Source organism: Mustela erminea, chromosome 15, assembly GCF_009829155.1.
Source record: "Mustela erminea isolate mMusErm1 chromosome 15, mMusErm1.Pri, whole genome shotgun sequence".
In the NCBI taxonomy this organism is placed as follows: Eukaryota; Metazoa; Chordata; class Mammalia; order Carnivora; family Mustelidae; genus Mustela; species Mustela erminea.
Genome location: NC_045628.1, coordinates 11,009,721 through 11,028,720, shown reverse-complemented (window position 1 = coordinate 11,028,720; position 19,000 = coordinate 11,009,721). Strand labels below are relative to the sequence as shown.

At 43.8% G+C, this 19,000-nt stretch overlaps 1 protein-coding gene across 2 annotated transcripts in view; it reads left to right on the top strand.

Moving 5' to 3' along the window:
- The first annotated feature begins 13,045 nt into the window (after nt 1-13,045).
- Nucleotides 13,046-19,000, top strand: part of PCCA (propionyl-CoA carboxylase subunit alpha) — a 394,384-nt gene continuing 388,429 nt past the window's right edge. For both annotated transcript variants that reach the window (XM_032314393.1, XM_032314395.1), the window contains exon 1: nt 13,046-13,193. In XM_032314393.1, the coding sequence (XP_032170284.1) occupies nt 13,089-13,193 (105 nt within the window). In that variant the 5' untranslated portion in view covers nt 13,046-13,088. The remainder of the gene's footprint in view (nt 13,194-19,000) is intronic.

The following is a 19,000-nucleotide window of genomic DNA, read 5'->3' as shown; positions in this document are numbered from 1 at the left end:
GAGCCCCCCAGGCTCCACTGTGCAATACCATGTATATGGAACATCTAGACTAGGCAAATCCATAGAGATGGAGATGGAGAGTAGATTAGTGGTCAAGTAGGGCTGGGTGGGGTAGGGGTAAGGATTGAGGCTGAGGGATGACGGCTAATGGGTCAGAGGTTTCTTTTGGGGTAATAAAGATGTTCCCAAGTGGTGATGGTTGCGTATCTATAAACACACTGCTTACTGAATGGCGCTCTTTAAATGGGTGACCATGATGCTATGTAAATCATATCATAATAAAATTGTTAAAAAGTCAAAGACAAAAACCTGGTAGGAAAATGGCCAGAAATACTGAGACCGTTCCCAGGAGATGACAGGTAATTGCCTTTGAAACATTGGAAAAAGTATTCAGCATCATTCTTCATCAAGGCGATGCAAATGCAGCAGAGGGCTGATTTATTTTCGGACTGGGGCAATAAAGATAATATTTTCTTAGGAGTAAAGGTTGGACAGGTTTCTTGGCAGCTCCCTTATATAAGATTGGGGGTTTCCTAGACTCAGGTTTCCTCTGCTGTTGCACAGACTCTCCTGGGCACATCATCCACGTGGGCTGCTCCACATCATCTCCACGGGACTTGGGGTGGGGACAAGATGAACCAATGCCAGCATGGGGCTCAGGCTCCTGCTCTGCCATAAGTAATGGCTTCTTTTGTTTTTGACTGAGAGTCTAAAGTCTGCTGGCAGCACCCACTGAGGCTAACTTGTTAGCATGCGGGTAAGGTGAAATCTCACAGCCTTCCCACTTCTAGATAGCTCCAAGTGCAAAAGCCTGAAAAAAAGTCACATTACATTGGTAATCCTGGGGATAAACAGGTATTCTTATTTATTTAAAGGCTTTATTTTGGGGGCGTCTGGGTGGCTCAGTCGGTTGTTTAAGCATCCAACTCTTGATCTCAGCTCAGGTTTTGATCTCAGGGTTGTGAGTTCAAGCCCCATGTTGGGCTCTGTGCTGGGCATGGCACCTACTTAAAATAATAATAATGATAATAATAAATATAAAAGCCTTTATTTTGAAGTTATCTCTACACCCAACATGGGACTCAAACCGTGCTCAAACTCAAACTCAAATTAATTTATTTTAAATTTATTTATTTATTTGAGAGAGAGCAAAAGAGTGCATAAATGGGGGTAGGTCAGGGTGGGGAGGGGCAGAGGGAGAAGCAGACACTCTGCTGAGCAGGGAGCCTGATGTGGGGCTCAATCCCACGACTCTGAGATCGCCTGAGCCCAAGTCAGGTGCTCCAGCTCAACCAGCTGAGCCACCCACGCACACCCAGATATTCTTAAACATTGCTAGCAGGATTGCAAAGTAGCAAAACCTCCCTGGAGGGAAAATTGGGCAATATTTAGCAAAATTATTATATATGTATTTATCCTGTGATTCACTGATCTTTCTAGGAACCTAGCTGAAGAGAGACCTTCACAAATGCAAAATATGATTTGCACATACTCTGCATGGGGAGATTATTTGTAATGAGAAAAGTTTGAAAACAAATCCAAGTATCCATCACTAGAAGACTGAATAAACTAGGGCATATCCACACATAAACATATTTGTATATACTTGTACATATATATATGTACTTATTTTTATGAAAAAGGGAAGAATAAATAAGACATTTTTGAAAATGGAAATGATTCCTTATGAAGATTGGTGGAGGGTATAAGGAATAAAGGTGGGAGCAAGAATTTAATTCTCTGGGTATCCTTTTTATGCAGCTTTGACTTTTGAACCATGTAAATGATTTAAATATTCAAAAAATAAAATTAAGTGAAATAAGAAAAAAAATCCTAAAATTGAACATGAACAGAAACCAGTGACCTGAATATAAAACCCAGTCGTGGGGCGCCTGGGTGGCTCAGCTGGTTAAGCCTCTGCCTTCAGCTCAGGTTATGATCTCAGGGTCCTGGGATTGAGCCCTGCATTGGGCTCTCTGCTCAGCGGGGAGCCTGCTTCTCCCTCTCTCTCTGCCTGCCTCTCTGCCTACTTGTGATCTCTCTCTGTCAAATAAATAATACAATCTTTTAAAAAACAAACAAACAAAACAAACCCAGTCACACTGAGAAAATATTATTATTTTTTAGATTTTATTTTTTATTTTATTTTTATTTATTTTTTTTTAAAGATTTTTATTTATTTATTTGACAGAGAGAAATTACAAGTACACTGAGAGGCAGGCAGAGAGAGAGAGAAGGAAGCAGGCTCCCTGCCGAGCAGAGAGCCCGATGCGGGACTCGATCCCAGGATCCTGAGATCATGACCCGAGCTGAAGGCAGTGGCCCAACCCACTGAGCCACCCAGGCGCCCTAGATTTTATTTTTAAGTCATCTCTACACCCAATGTGGGGCTCAAACTTACAACCTCAAGATCAACAGTCACACTCAACTGACTCAGCCAGCCAGGCACCCTGAGAAAATAATTACTTAAAGTTACTTTGGAACATAGAACACTGTAACATTTTCCTCATATAAAGTCTAAGGACAAATAAAAGTACAAAGAAAGGTATTTTGAATTGCATTCTGTAGGTTATTGTTAGTAATATTGTTGTTCTTCTGCATTTGCATATTATAAAATAAAACAAGGAGATATTAATATTATTAGGAACCAAGATGTCCAAGTTAAGAAGATATGGGGAAAAAAAGCACTATATGGGTGCCTGAGTGGCCCAGTGGGTAGAACATGTGACTCTTGATCTTGGGATTGTGAGTTCAAGCCCCATGTTGGGTGTGGAGATTACTTAAAAATAATATCTTAGAAAAGAAAAAGCACTATAATGCTAACTTTGAGTTGGAATTATTAATATAAACTCATTTATATATAGTCTTTATATGTAGTCATTATATATAGTCCTGCGAGTCAGGCATAGGAGATACAAAGATGAATCATAAAGGTAGAGGCTTTACTATGATAGAGTTTATAGGTGGCTGGGTGACTTGATTAGTTAAGTGTCTGCCTGCTTCTCCCTCTTCCTCTGTTCACAGCTCCCCTGCTTGCATGCGCTCTCTCAAATAAATAAATAAATAAATAAATAAATAAATTCTTAAAAAGAAAAAGGAAAGAATACAAGTGCTCAGAGTGAGGACAACTTGTGCTCCGAATGAGCAGTTCGGATCACTCCACATGTGTGGGAAGTTTCAGGCTTCTGGTGAGAGGAAAGAAACACACAGGCCTGTGCCGAGTTGTTCAGGCTTGTACTGAAAAGCAGCAATGCCTGCCCCTCCCAGACAAGACTGAGAAATGTTCTGTGCCTTTCCATCTCTCTCTAATAAGAAACATCTTGCTTTGGAGCCACACAAGTTTCAAAAGGAACTGTCAGCTCGTTTTCAGCCCAGCTCACAATTTTCATGGGAAAAGAGATCTTGTGGCACTTGGAGTGATGGTGTCCCTCATCAAGATTAGGCCAGTGACTGAATTTAAGGTGGAGAAATCATGAGCTAGATCTAAAGTGAGAGAGCTCCAGGCTGCGCCTTCATGGCGTGTGTCTTGTAAGGTGTGCAAAGGGGAGAGGACCCCAGTATATACCCTGTGTACACCATACCAGTAAAGCTCGGTGACTGTAAAATTTCCGTGCAAAGTCTAGCACTCATGAAAGATTTACAAGTGGAGATAGGAATCTCCCTTTTCATACAATGTGATAAGGAGTTTCAGATTTCTGGTTGTCTGGCCTATGAGGTGTTCACCATCTAAAAAGTTAGTGGTTGAGAGCAGTTACCCAGCAAATGAACAGATATCTAGGAACTCGTACCAATTGAAGCTGGGTGGTCCCCAAATGAAAGTGAACACAAAGTCAGCAGATTAATGGTGTGTTAGCCATATCATAAGCAAACCCTAGTCAGCTGGACATAGGCTTGGGAGTGAGTAAGGATCCAAAGGGCAATACGAAGGATGGGGACCTTCTAGGCCATGGTGTGAGGTAAATGCTTAACAGCAGATTCTCTGGGAGAGTGGGAGGGGGAGAGGCCCCAATTTGTAGTTTTCTGTTTTTCCACTGTGTAAATGTTTTCACAGGTTGGTTTCAAGCTGTGGAGAATTTAACCAGCAAGACTCCTGACAATTCAACAATGGGTTCTCCTATTTCTGTCCATGGGTATCTCCTGATTCTGTCCGGCTCCAGCAGCTTACAGGTACCATAGTTAAGAGGTAACAAGCTGTCAACAATTCAGAACCTTAAACCAAAAGAGGTAAAGGAGAATGATGAGGAAAATAACAAAAATACGCATACAAATTGAAGTGCAACGATGTGTAGCGCTAGTCCCCTGACTTCCCATGTTCCCTGGGGCTTGGGCTGTTGCCTTCATTCAGTCATTAGTTTACTCTGATAGTCTTGAGCAGAAGCTGTCTTCCTGTAGTATTCTGCTTCCGGAGGACTCCTCAGAACGCTCAGGTTAAGGTCTGTAGCAGGAACAGTCCTTCTGACTCAAGAAGGGCTGCTTTCTCCTTCATTAACCAGCAGGGAAGCAAGGGTCAGCATTCCGGACAGCAGCTGGCCAGTTAGTTGCATATAGTGCCAGCCAGGCATCATTCCCACTGAGGCCAAGGACAGCCTTTTTCTCATGTCTCTTTAAGATGACATCTTGGAGTTTCATTTATTTCATTTTTATTTTTTAAAAGGTTTTATTTATTTATTTGAGATAGAGAGCACAAGAGAGTGAGCAAGCATGGGCAGGGGTGGGGAGGGAGGAGGGAGAGGGAGAAGCAGGTTCCCCGCTGAGCGGGGAGGCTGATGTGATGTGCAGGGCTTGATCCCAGGAAGCCTGGATCATGACCCAAGCCAAATGCAAATGCCCAACCAACTGAGCCACCCAGGCTCCCCTCCTCTGGGTTTTAAATAGTGGATAGGTTTGTTTTATAGGATGTTTTAGAAAAGCTACTCACATCTGTTGATAAAATTGTGCATTGATTCCACTTACATGAGATATCTAGAATAGTCAAATTCATAGGGACAGTAGAGTGGTGGTGGCTAGGGTCTGGGGAAAGAGGAAAAGGGAGCAGTTAGTGTTCAGTGAACATACAGTTTCTGTTTTGCAAGATGAGAAAAGTTCTGGCAATGGATGGTGGTGATAGTTTATACACTGTACTGTACACTTAAAAATGGTTAAAATGGTAAATTTTAAATTAATTATAATTTACCAGAACTTCAAAAATGTTAAAAAATTGAATGTATCACGTGAGTCATTTTTAATATTTGGCTATAACAGCCTGTAATAAGGCAAAGTCTAAAACGGGGGACAACATTCCCAGGCAGATAAGATGCCAAACTATTAGTTCATAGGTTGAGAATCAGTGGGCTGGCGATGGAGTTGATTTCATTGTCACTAAGGCAAAAGGCAACAGTTTAGGTCAAGTTCCAGAGTTTCTAAAAATTTAACTAGAATTGAAAGTTTGATGTGTCTTTTCTGTATTACCTGGGGATTGAGGATGATGTGGGCAGTGAAGTAAAGTATTGAGACTTACAAAGCTTCTTAATAAAAATTTCAATGAAATGAATGTTTCTGCCCCTAAAAAGAGGGGAAGTGGAGATTCCTTAGGTAGGAAACTCTATGCCACTGGTAAAATTGTGGCTCTTGGAAAAGAGAAAACTTCATTTTGATGATAAACATATGATTACCAAAATACATTCATATCCCATTGTTGGGGCAATTTTACACAATGCATTCGGAGGTGCTCCAGGAAGCTTTGGTTCTATTCTCTTTCCTATCTTAAGTTTTGTCAGGATTTTATTGCAGTCAGGGTATGATGTGCACTAGAAACATCGTAGACTATGCTTTGACGTGTTTCCACTTCCACTGTTGGATTAAGGTGGTCACCAAGCTGTCTTTGCTATGGTAGTAAGACTGAAGAGCTTGTCTACTGTGTTAACCACCACTGCTGGGATGGGAGACAGTGGGATCCCTCTTGAAGTATGACACATCGTTAATTTATTTTATTTTATTTTATTTTTTAAAGATTTTTATTTATTTATTTGACAGACAGAGATCACAAGCAGACAGAGAAGCAGGCAGAGAGAGAGGAGGAAGCAGGCTCCCTGCTGAGCAGATAGCCCGATGCGGGGCTCAATCCCAGGACCCTGGGACCATGACCTGAGCCGAAGGCAGAGGCTTTAACCCACTGAGCCACCCAGGTGCCCCGACACATCGTTAATTTAGAAGGATATAATCAATGGTTACTTTGGGAGAGAACATGTTATGGACTTTAAGGACATTGACACGCCTCCAGGGTCTTTTTAAGTCATAAAGTATACTGTGTTTGGCCTTGACTGACAATGGTATTAAATCCCAGATACAATAATTTATAGACAATTACCATGCCAGTTTTAGTTCTTAGCAATTGGGTGTTTCAGCAATCTTTAATCAAGAGGTAGGAGCAATGAAACAGCTGCTGAGGGGGTCAGTGGCAAGTGTGCAGAAGGGAGTTAACATAGCAAGCCTGAACTGACTCTCTTTAGAAGGGCCTGCTTGCAAAGTTGGCCGTTGACTGGATTTTGGGAGTGTTCCCACTGTTCCCCACTGATAAGGGTGTCCACTGTGCTCAGAACATGCAAACAATGTGGTTTATGCTGAACACCTGCTTTCCTTCTGGGTATCCGGTGTTTTGGTACCTGCTAAGCAGAGGGTGCTTACACGACTAGTCCTCAATAGAAACATTGGTCCCTGAGACTCTAATAGTCTTCACTGGGCAGAAGCATGGCACATACACATTTTCATTGCTGGGTGATGAGTGTGCTCTGTGTGACCCTGCATGGGACAGTGTTCCGGGCTGAAGGTGTCCTCTACCCCCATCCCCTGAAATTCTTTGGTTAAAGCCCTAATCCCCAGTGTGACTGTATTTGGAGATAAGGCTTCTATGGAAGTAATTAGAAGTTAAATGTGATCATTAGGGTCAGACTCTGAACTGACAGGATTAGTGACTTTAGAAGGAGAGATATTAGAGAGCTAGCTCTCTCTTTCACTCTCCTCGCACAGGCACATGGTGGAAAGGGGGTGTGAAGACACGATGAGAAGGCATCTGTCTATAAGCCAGGGAAAGCTCTCACCAGAAACAGAATTGGCCAGCACCATGATCTGATACCTCTAGTTTCCCGAACTGTGAGAAAATAGATCCCTGTTGTTTAAGCTACCCAGTCTGTGGTATTTTGTTATGGTAGCTCTAGGAAACACAGTCTCCCTTACGGCCGACTGTCTCGCAAATTCAGACCAGTATTCCCATACATTGTTTCATCCCTTTATTACTTATGTTTGTGTTCTGCAGTAATATGAGATTGTTTCACCTATGTCAAAGCTGTTATGAAAGTAGTATCAAACTGGGTATATTCTTCAGGAATTTATTATTTGTTTATTTATGCTCTTTCATATTTGTGAGATTTATCCATGTGGATACTTTTTTTTTTTTTTAAAGATTTTATTTATTTATTGACAGAGAGAAATCACAAGTAGACGGAGAGGCAGGCAGAGAGAGAGAGAGAGAGGGAAGCAGGCTCCCTGCTGAGCAGAGAGCCCGATGCGGGACTCGATCCCAGGACCCTGGGATCATGACCTGAGCCGAAGGCAGCGGCTTAACCCACTGAGCCACCCAGGCGCCCCTCCATGTGGATACTTTTGCACTAGTTCTAGAACAGTGCAAAATACTTTTTTTGGGGGGGGGGGGGTTGCAGAGGGAGAGAGAGAATCTTAAGCAGGCTTCAGGCCAGCACAGAGCCTGATGCAGGGCTCAGCCTCAGAACCCTGAGATCATGACCTGAGCCGAAATCAAGAGCCTGATGCTTAACGGATCGAACCACCCAGGTGCCCCAATTTTCTGAAATGCAAGTGCAAGATCACTTTCTGGATTAGGATGCTTCAGGTTTTCCACCTCAAAAAAAGAGGAATGGAAAACACAAGGCATCTAAAGAGAGCAAGTAAAGGACTGAGTGTGGCACACGGCCGTGTCTTTCCATGCTTCCAGGTGGGAATTCCTGCACTGCTAGATTTTTCGCTTCCTCAAGAAAAGTAGAACATTTGGAATTTCATTTGAAAGCTACCATATGTTGAATATAGTTAACTAATGCAACTTAACAAGCACACATACCTGCACAGGAGGGCACACCACATATATGCACACATTAAGGTGGTCACAGAGACACAGAGACACACACACAAAGGACCAAGACAAATGTGGCCTTGTGCCATATGGGGCCCACATTTTGCCACATTGTGATTTCTCGCCTTGAAGATGAAAACCCCAGACTCCATAGTATAAAATATACTTTCTTCGGGATCTGGTCTTTCCTCTTCCTTCAGCTTTGTCTCCAAACACTCATTTGCTCAGAACATTCTCTGGCATAGAAGAGCATTCAATAAATATTATTATTGGGGCACCTGGGTGGCTCAGTGGGTTAAGCCGCTGCCTTCGGCTCAGGTCATGATCTCAGGGTCCTGGGATCGAGTCCCGCATCGGGGCTCTCTGCTCAGCAGGGAGCCTGCTTCCCTCTCTCTCCCTCTCTCTGCCTGCCTCTCTGCCTACTTGTGATCTCTCTCTGTCAAATAAATAAATAAATAAATAAATCTTTAAAAAAATTATTATTTTATCCACTCTCTTTTATTTATTTATTTTTTTGGAAGATTTTATTTCTTTATTTGAAAGAGAGAGAGAATGAGATTGAGCATGAGTGGGGCGGGGCAGCGGGAGAGGGATAGGCAGACTCCCCACTGCTCCCTGGGAGCCTGACCGGGGGAGGGGGAGCTCCATCCCACAGAATCATGACCTGAGCCAAAGGCAGCTGCTTCACCACCTGAGCCCCAGCCACCTCCACTCTCTCTTTCATCTGAGTCAGAAATGGACTCTTTGGGCGCCTGGGTGGCTCAGTGGGTTAAGCCGCTGCCTTCGGCTCAGGTCATGATCTCAGGGTCCTGGGATCGAGTCCCGCATCGGGCTCTCTGCTCAGCAGGGAGCCTGCTTCCTCCTCTCTCTCTCTGCCTGCCTCTCTGCCTACTGTGATCTCTCTATGTCAAATAAATAAATAAAATCTTAAAAAAAAAAAAAAAGAAAAAGAAATGGACTCTTTGTAGCTCTTTTCATCTTTTGGGATCCAGTCAAGTTTATTCTTAATCTACACATATTAAAAAGAGTAAGCAAGAAAGTTTCCTAAGTAACAGTATTTACAAGTGTTACTGGTTCTCTCAGTGCAGATATGAAAGGGTTGGGGAATTCTTACATACTTTGCTAAAAGACAATAGTTATAAGCTATTACTAATGGTTTTCTGTGAAAGTAAAAATTGTTATGCATAGGGCCCCATGCATATTTGAGAATTTCCCCAAGATCTTCTGTAATAGTTGGTTTCAATTCTCATGTCAATAACTTGTGGCCAGGGGTGCCTTGCTGGCTCAGTTGGTTAAGCAGTTGCCTCTTGATTTCATCTAGGGTTATGCATGATCTCAGGGTCCTGAGATCAAGCCCTGTGTTGGGTTCCCACCTCAGCAGGAGTCTGCTGGAGATTCTCTGTCTCCCTCTGCCCCTATCACTTGCATTCTCTCTCTCAAAAAAAAAATCTTAAAAATAAAAAAAAATAGTTGTGACAAATTCTCTACTTTCAGTGATGGGGCATAATGGCATTTGGGGTCTCTAGGAATTAGTATCAGTTCAGAGCCAGGAATCCCTGAAAACCCTGGTTATTTTTCCTTCCTTGGTGCATTCTCACATTAGTCAATGGCCATAGGCTCCTTTCAGAGGATCGGAGAAAGAGCTATTAAAATCGTCTGCTTGATGCATTGGCAAGGTAGACAAGTTGGAGTTTGAGGGATAGCCGAGAAGCCAAATATATCTGGCTGCCAAATGGGAATGGGAAGGATCTTGTGGAGGGGTCAGTAAGAAGCTGTTACCCTGGGGGCACCTATGTGGCCCATTCTGTTAGCCATCCAACTCTTGGTTTTGGCTCAGGTCATGATCTCAGTTTGTGTCATGATCTCAGTTTGTGAAATCGAGCCCCTCCTCAGGCTCCTTGCTCAGTGCAGAGCTGCTTGAGATTCTGTACCTCTCCCACTGCCCCTCCCCCTGCTCGCTCTCTCTCTCTCAAATAAACAGTCTTTCTAAAAAAAAAAAAAAAAAAAGGCTAACTAACCTCTGGTTAGTTATCCCTCTGGCTCTGCAGTCAAGCATCCAGGGGTGGGGCCAGGGTTGCTGGTGGTCGCCAGGGCTAACAGGTAGGAAAAACAAACCGGATGCAGGGTTGTATCTAAGGACACACTGAAACTTTCTAGGAAACTATGTTACTTATCTTATGGTAATAGCTCTTCTGGGAGAAATGGCTACTATTTACTCTTGCCTTCAAAGTATCTTACAAGATCTTCTTTTGGTTAACTCTAACCAAGAACCACAGAGGGAAGGGGAGTTGAGGAAACATGGTTTCCAATCCAGCATATCTAGTCTGCATCTATTCTGGCTCAAAGGGAGCCAAATATGTGTAGCTCTAAAGTCAGGGTCTCTTGGTGGAGGACAAGCTCACTATTTGTTGTGCCTATGGCGGCTCGTGATTCCCTGATTTACAACCCGGACTTCTCTCTGCTCCATACCCACCACACAATAGTATAGCAGCCAGGTAAATGTAAGAAGATACATTGGGGGGCACCTGGGTGGCTCAGTCATTAAGCCTCTGCCTTCAGCTCAGGTCATGATCCCACGGTCTTGGGAGCAAGCCCTGCATTGGACTCCCTGCTCGGTGGGAAGCCTGCTTCTCCCTCTCCCACTCCCCCTGTTTGTGTTCCTTCTCTCTCTGTGTTTCTCTCTGTGAAATAAATAAATAAGATCTTAAAAAAAAAAAAAAAGAAGGTACATTGGATCAAGAGTAAGAGCTAGAACTCTGGCAGCTAGAAAATGATGTAAACATACTTTAAAAATTCTGAGCAAAAGTTATGCTTCTGCCATGATGGGGTAACTGCCTCCAGCTGGTTCCATATTGAGTCACTGTCAAGATGGTTAAAGTGGACAAAGTACATGGATCAACTGTTTTCAGACATTTCAGACAGGAAGTGGGTTTTGGAGATCATAAACATCGCAAATGGGTGGCACAGCTCAGACAGGGTAGAACTGTCCAGCTTCAAGTGCCGCTCAATGTTCCTTTGAAAACACTGTGCTCAAATACAAGGTTGTATTAGTGATAGCGATAGTGAGATTGTCCAAAAGTTGGAAAATAACCATTTTCCCAAAGAGGTATATTGCCCATAAGAGTCATTAGCTCTCAGCTTCTTGTTTCCTATTTTGGGGTTGTCCCTGTTATCACCATTCTTCTCAGATTTCATTATGTCAGCCTCGCACTTCTGGATACTAAATTATGAGTTGGTTACGTTACAGTTTTGGTTGCTGTAGTGAAGGCAGAAGTAACAATGATTTAAACAAGATAAAAATCTGTTGCTGAACCCTCCATGCATTAGACATGACCCCACAGGGTCAGGGTCCTGGGTTCCTCCCGTCACTTGTTCTGCCATCTTCAACATGGGGCTCCTGTCTTGGAGTCCAGACGGCTGCTCCAGCACTCACCAGGATGTGTAATTTCAGGAAGGACAGTAGAGGAAATGGAGGGCATGCCTCTACTCTTGAAGGGCACAACCCTTCCATTCCATAATCAGCCCTTAGTCACATGGCCGTATCTTCTGTAAAGAAAGCAGGATATTGCAGCCTTTGGCTCAGTGGCCTGTGTGCAGCTAAAACTTAGGAACTCTCGTAGTTAAGAAATAAGCGGAGAATAGATATGAGACAATTAGTTTCTGCCATAAATGCCTTTCATGAAAAGAGCTTCCATATGACAAAACAGACAGGATCTAAAGAGAACCAATCCAAAGGTTAAAATAAGAAAGAAAAAAAGAAAAGTAGATTTCTTGGTAAGAAGTGATTCCAGACTTAGATACATCAATGAGAAATCTTGTGAAACTGATACTTTTTATTTTGTCTGTCATGAAAATTCCTACTTACATTTTACAGTTCCATTAAGTGTCACCTCTCTGATATCCCCGAATATTTTGTTTGTATCTCTGGGCATTTGCCATGCTGTAACATACTCGAGGTCTCTCCTAGCTTTGTCACTCTCTCAAGGTGACTCTGAAGTAGTATCAGAATAGTGAGGATCAGAGCTTCTGATACTGGCTTATTTGTAGTCAGGATGACCTGATGTCTGAGATTTGCTTTAAAATACTCCAGCGAAAGATGGAAAAGGGGGATTAGATGAAACAAGATTGACAAATGGTTGATTTGTTGGAGAGAGAAACCCTGTTTCTGTCTTTTGTGTCTTTTGTGCATGTTTACAAATTTGTAATATAACAAAGCAAAAGACCAAGCCTTGAAGACAGCCAGACCTGGGTTCAAACCCTAGTGTCACCACCTACTAGCTAAATGACTTTACCTCTCTATAAATTCGGTTTTTCAAGATGGAAATACTGTGTGGGCCTTTAGGGTTCTTGTAAAGACGAAAAGAGACAGAATTCGAGACATCTACCACGAGGTCTGGCTCTTATTAGCTTCTGGTAAAGCAACAGAAACGGACCCGGGTTTGGGCCAATTCCTCTGACCCGCATTTACTACGAGGCAAAGGTAGATCTTGAGCTCTGATCCATGATTTCTAGACCTAGAGCGTCTTCTCTGTTCCCACACTCATTCAGAAACCTCGTCTTGACTTGCAGTTCATGCCTTCGAAGAAAAGGAACATAATCTGGAACCTGGGACACTCGGTCCTGTGGGGTGGCCCCGGGGCTTGGGCGGCTAACTGAGGCGGAGCGGTCTGGCCGCCGGCCGGGAGCTAGGCGGACGCCGGCACAGGACCGGCTTTAACCCTGGCAGGCGCGGCAGGTGCGGCCAGAACCCAGGCGCGCTCCCCGCCTCGCTCACCCCCGGCCCGCTCGAACCGGCCCCCGCCCGCCGCGAATTCGTCCGGGTCGGCGGGTCGCCCCCCTTCCCCTTCTTGCGCGGCAGGGGGCGGGGCCGCGGTCCCGGCGCGTGATTGGCCGAAGCGCTAGCGCTCCCCTTCTCCGCCTCCTTCGGCGGGGTGAGAGGTCAGCGGAGCGTCGGTCGGCGGGGGCGACAATGGCGGGGCTCTGGGTGCGGACGGCGGTGCTGGTCGCGGCCGGGCGGCGTGGACGGCGGTGGCCGCAGCCGCTGATGAGGGGCGCAGCGCTGTGGACCCTGAAGGTGAGGAGCGGCCGGGCGCGCCGCGGGCCTGCGCTCCGCTGGGCTCGCAGCCCGCACCGCCTGGGGGTGGCCGGTCGGGCGGAGAGCGCCCCGCGGTTATCCCGGCTGCGCCGCGGTCCGGTTCGGCAGCAGTCGGCGACCCTCGTCCCTCTTCCTGCGAGGTCGCGCTGGAGCGCCCCCGAGCCGGGGCCGCCCGCCGCAGCCCTTCCCCCGAGGCTGGTGGAGGGCAGAGGGGCCTAGCCAGCCGGCCGGCGTGCGCTTTCGGCTCGCGCGCGGGGAGCGGCTGACAGCGGTCGGCCCTGGTGTCCGGCCATTCCCGGCGCCGGTTCTCCTGCGGTAGCGGCTTCGGCGTGATCTCGAGCTTCCCGGCGTGAATTTTTAAGGGTCCTTACGGTTTCCATTTTCTCTTGCCTCTTTCCGAATTTGAAGGGACGCTGGGTTGCCGCTCAAGTAGAGTTAGGGTTGTGAGTTTTTCTCAACCTTTAAAGTATCTGCGATGGCAGGATTGCTGCTACCTTTTACGTTTGAGAGCCCCTTTTAATTGTATTACACCGTGGTATGCTGTATATGCACCCTGTGAATTTATTTTTCTTTTCTCTGTAGTAGTTAGCCGGAGTTTTGTACTGCGCTAAACACATTTGTCACTGTTCTGTATGTCCCAGGGTTTCGTGGTGGCAGCCTTGGCTCATATGTTGGAGTGATTGTGGGTGGCCGTTAACACTTTGTCCTGAAAATGGAGTCTCACTGTTTCTGAGCAAAGACTACCTTACTTTATTAATAGGGTTTATTAAGTCATTGGAACAAATTCCTTAAAATGAAAGTCTCCCTGAAAACCACCTGTCACCTGGTTCACTCTTCTTGTTAAACTTCCTTAAAAAAAAAAAAAATTCTAAAAATAGCCACACAGTGTGATTTATCGTAACTGAACTCTGGAATTGGAAGACACTTCAGAGAAGATCTGGCCCATCCAACTCTTTTTTAAATAGGAGGGAACAGAGCCCCAGGTGAGCAGTGGGGGAGCTGGTGCTGGAAAAGGAAGTAAGCACCTGTTTTAGCTTAGGGTCAACTTTGGAATGCCACTCTGAAAATATACAGCGTTCTTTGTGTTGCCACAAAATTTACTGTTTTAAAATGCTGTTTGTGTTCTGTAATCATTTGTTGGCTGTATTAGTTGCAGTTGCCAAGACTCTTAGGCAATTTATGTAGGAGATAGCATAGTGTAGTGGAAAGGCAAGGGCTTTGGAGACACACAGATGAAGTTTTGCATAGTATTAGACAAGTCACTTTGCTAGGCCTTGGCTTCTTCCTTTCAGCTACTTTTTTATTCAACAAGTCTTTGTTGGATTATTTCCTGTGTTCCATTGATAGGGAACAAATATAGTTTCTGCTCTCTTAGACATTTTAGTCTATTAGGGAGAGATAAATAAGTGTAAAATGCTATTAGGGGAGAGGTCTTGGTGCTGTAAGAAAATAAAGTGGAGGGATTTGACCGAGTCAAATTTGACCGGGTCAAGATTTTGAGCTCTGTGTCATAGTTACTGTTTTCTGGTGCTTTACTGGAATTAATTTATTAAATCTCAAAACAGCTGTATAACCCCCGTTTATAACCCCCGTTTATAACCCCCGTTTATAGGTGAAGAGATTGAGGCATGAAGTGTTATGTAATCTACTCAAAGCAGTGGAATTAGTGGCAGAACTAGGATTTAGAACTCCAGTACCGGTACCCTTAATCATGCTACACAGCTTAAGGGAAAGAAGCATTTTCCTTTGCCAGTGAAAACTGAAACAAGTTTGGAAGGGTAAAGTGACCTTTTTTGTAGGCAAAGAGAGAAGAAAAGGGTGTTGGCATATGTAAAGGTCCTGTGGCTGGAGGGAATGACAAGGTAGAAGCACTGGGAAAAACCTGGTTCGGTGGTGGTGTGCAGAGATTAATAGGTGGTTGTAGGGAGGTAGGTATGAATCAGATCATGCTGTGCTTTGTAGATCCAACTATCTTTTAGTAATGGGAAGCCATTCCTGTTGGAGGCAGGAGGGATTGGTGAGGGTGAGGAGAAAGGTGTTATGGTACGTATTGCTATACACTTACAATACACTATTGTGTAATATGTGGGCTTTGATTTTTCTTTCCTGCTGTCTTTCAGTGTGTCAGCAGAGATGCCATCTTGTCTATTTCTGTGTTCTTAGCGAAGTTTTGGACCCAATAGGTGCTGGAAGTGTGGTAGTACTGACTGGAGTAGAGTTACATTTGTGCCAAGAAGGAATTCCTCCTGGAGGTGGGAGGAATCTCAGGAGTTCACTGTCACTTCGGGGAAGAACTTGGAAGACCTTGAATTGCTGCTTAGCTTCTTTCTTTCTTAGCTTCTTTCTGTCCCTCCCTTGCATGAATTTGAAATGTGCTCTACTGAGCCGGCATTTAAAGCAGAACCATTAGAAAATTGTACTCCTCTCATTCCTCTTTCCACTCCTGCTAAGCATTTGGTCGGCTAGAAGGCAGCCTGGCAATTCCAGACCTTAGTGGAATCATTCTTTTAGCCAGTTAACAGAAGTTTGTTTGCTTTTAGGATATGTGTAGAGTTCACCTTTTAGTCTTATTTGTTTTGTGTATTAGCCTTTCAAACATGTTCTGTTTAAATACCTAGTTTTTTCTCCTGTATGCATTTTTCAGGGGCTCAGGGACCATGGTTTTATGGTGATTGCTACAGTTGATTGAACATCTCTGTCCCTTAAATAGTTTTGACATGTACTATCTCTTACCCATCTGACAACTAGGTAAAAAGTTGCAGTTTTACAGATGAGGAAACAAAGTTCAGCAGTTAAGTAACTAGCTTTAGGGCGCAGGTGAGCTAGGATATAAATCTTGAATGGCATGATTTCCAAACTTGCTTTTACAATTTCAAATTCTTTCTCATTTGAGAGATGGTCTCATTATATGGTGCCTGCACAGAACTTAAATGCTTAAGCTTTATGTTCCTTAAAATCCAAGAATTTCTTTCCTAGTCATGAAAAAGAATGTTGAAGCCTATCTGAATGCTTTAGAATTGCCCGGAGGTAAATCTTTCCAGTGTGCTGATAGATTTCTTTCTTTTTAATTAATTTTTTATTTTTAATTAGCATATAATGTATTATTAGCCCCAGGGGTACAGATCTGTGAATCACCAGGTTTACACACTTCGCAGCACTCACCATAGCACATACCCTCCCCAGTGTCCATACCCAACCACCCTCTCCCTACCTCCCTCCCCCTGGCAACCCTCAGTATGTTTTGTGAGATTAAGACTCATGGTTTGTCTCCCTCTCGATCCCATCTTGTTTCATTTATTCCTTTCCTACCCCCCAAACCCCCCACATTGCCTCTCAACTTCCTCATATCAGGGAGACCATATGATAATTGTCTTTCTCTGATTGACTTATTTCGCTCAGCATAATACCCTCTAGTTCCATCCATGTCATTGCATATGGCAAGATTTCATTTCTTCTGATGGCTGCATAGTATTCCATTGTACATATATATACCACCTCTTCTCTATCCATTCACTTGTTGATGGACATCTAGGTTCTTTCCATAGTTTGGCTATTGTGGACATTGCTGCTATAAACATTTAGGTGCACGTGCCTCTTTGGATCACTACATTTGTATCTTTAGGGTAAATACCCAGTAGTGCGATTGCTGGGTCATAGGGTAGCTCTATTTTCAACTTTTGAGGAACCTCCATGCTGTTTTCCAGAGTGGCTGTACCAGCTTGTGCTAATAGATTTCTGACAATCACTTGGGAAGAAAAATTTTCTAAGATTATACCAGAAACCAGTTTCTGGTATAATAAAATGCTATGGACATTTGTGTATCTATATATCTGCTTTTTGGATTTTATTTTGTTCTTAAGATGTTCAAGGGATGCCTGGGTGGTGCAGCTGGTTAAGCCTTGAGCTGTAGTTTCAGCTCAGGTGCTGACCTTGGGGTTGTGGGCTTGAGCCCCACTATGGGCTCTCTGCTCAGTGTGGAGTCTACTTGTGTTTTTCTCTCACTCTCTCTCTCTGTCCCTACCTCCCTCCTTCTCTCTCAAGTAAACAAAAAAATCTTAAAAAAAGAGGTTCAGAACAGAGGAATAATTGGTAAAACACTTTTCTGAATAAGGAGGAAAGATAGGGGACAATTTGATCAAAAGAGTGAGGGAAAAGGAGTTGTTCAAATGATTCCAGTCTTTTTAAAAAGATTTTTTTTTTAACATAATCTTTACACCCAACATGGGACTTGACTCAACCCCGATATCAAGAGTTGCGAGCTCTACCGCCTGAGCCAGCCAGCCACTCCTGGGTGTTGTATGATTTTAAAAAATGATTTATTTTGGGGCGCCTGGGTGGCTCAGTCATTAAGCGTCTATTTTTGGCTCAGGTCATGATTCCAGGGTCCTGGGATTGAGCCCTGCATCGATCTCTCTCTCACTCTCTGTTAAATAAATAATAATAAAATATAATAAATGTAGAATAATATATAATATATATTACATATCATGTTAATATATATTTATATTTGTATAATATATATTTATATATAAATCATTTAAAAATATTTTATTTATTATATTTTATTTTTATAATAATAGATAATAAAAGTAGAATATAAATAAAATCTTTTTAAAAATGATTTATTTTAAATTCCTATTGACATTTTAATTAATTAATTAATTATTAAAGATTTTACTTATTTGACAGAGAGAGGGATACAGTGAGAAAGGGAACACAAGCAGGGGGAGTGGGAGAGGGAGAAATAGGCTTCCTGCTGATCAGGAAGCCTGATGGAGGGCTTGACCCCAAGACCCTGGGACCATGACCCCAGCCGAAGGCAGACGACTTAGCCACCCAGGCACCCCGACATTTTTATTTTTAAAAGAAAACAGAAACTGTGATGGAGTCAGTATTAATAAAATCAAAATAGAAGTGAATTTCAAAAATGTTGGAAGATACAAGTCCCGCAGTGCCGCAGCTGCGGGGTGGCCGGCGGTTGCTGTGGGGACCACGGGCCGTCCCTTCTCCTGTCCCCTGGCAGGCGCCACTCCCACTGAGACTCCGAGGACAACCTGCACCATCCTCTCCCGCCGGCCTGAGTTGCAGCTGGCGACCTGGCGAGAGGCTGTACCGCTCCCAAGATGTCGCAGATGGCCGTGTCCGAAACCTACGATTTTTTGTTTAAGATCTTGGTTATTTTGTTTAAGATCTTGGAAAGGCAGGAACTGGCAAGTCTTGCTTGCTTCATCAGTTTATAGAAAAAAAATTCAAAGATGACTCAAATCATACAATAGGAGTGGAATTTGGTTCAAAGATAATAAATGTTGGTGGTAAATATGTAAAGTTACAGTTATGGGATACTGCAGGCCAGGAACGATTCAGGTAGCTTTCTCTCTAATGTAATAAAAATGTTTGAAAATTGGATTTGAAAAAAAAATGTTGGAAGATACAGAGTTACAATTTTAGTCAGGAAAACTAATAGCATCCGTGGGACACAGCTGGTGGCTTAAAACAACACACATTTATTCCTTCACAGTTATGGAGGCTAGAAGTTGGAAATCACGATGTTGGCAAGACCATGCTTCCTCTGAAGGCTCTAGTGAAGAGTGCCTCTTGATCTCATTGAGCTTCCCGGGGCTCTAGCCATCGCTTAGCTTGTGGCTCCATTCCTCCAGTCTCTGCTGTGCCCTCACATGGCCTTCCCTTCCTTCTCCCTGTGTGTCTTCTCCTCCTCCTCCTCCTCTTCTTCTTTTTAAAGGTTTTATTTGAGAGCGAACCCAAACTGCAGGGGGAGAGGCAGAGGG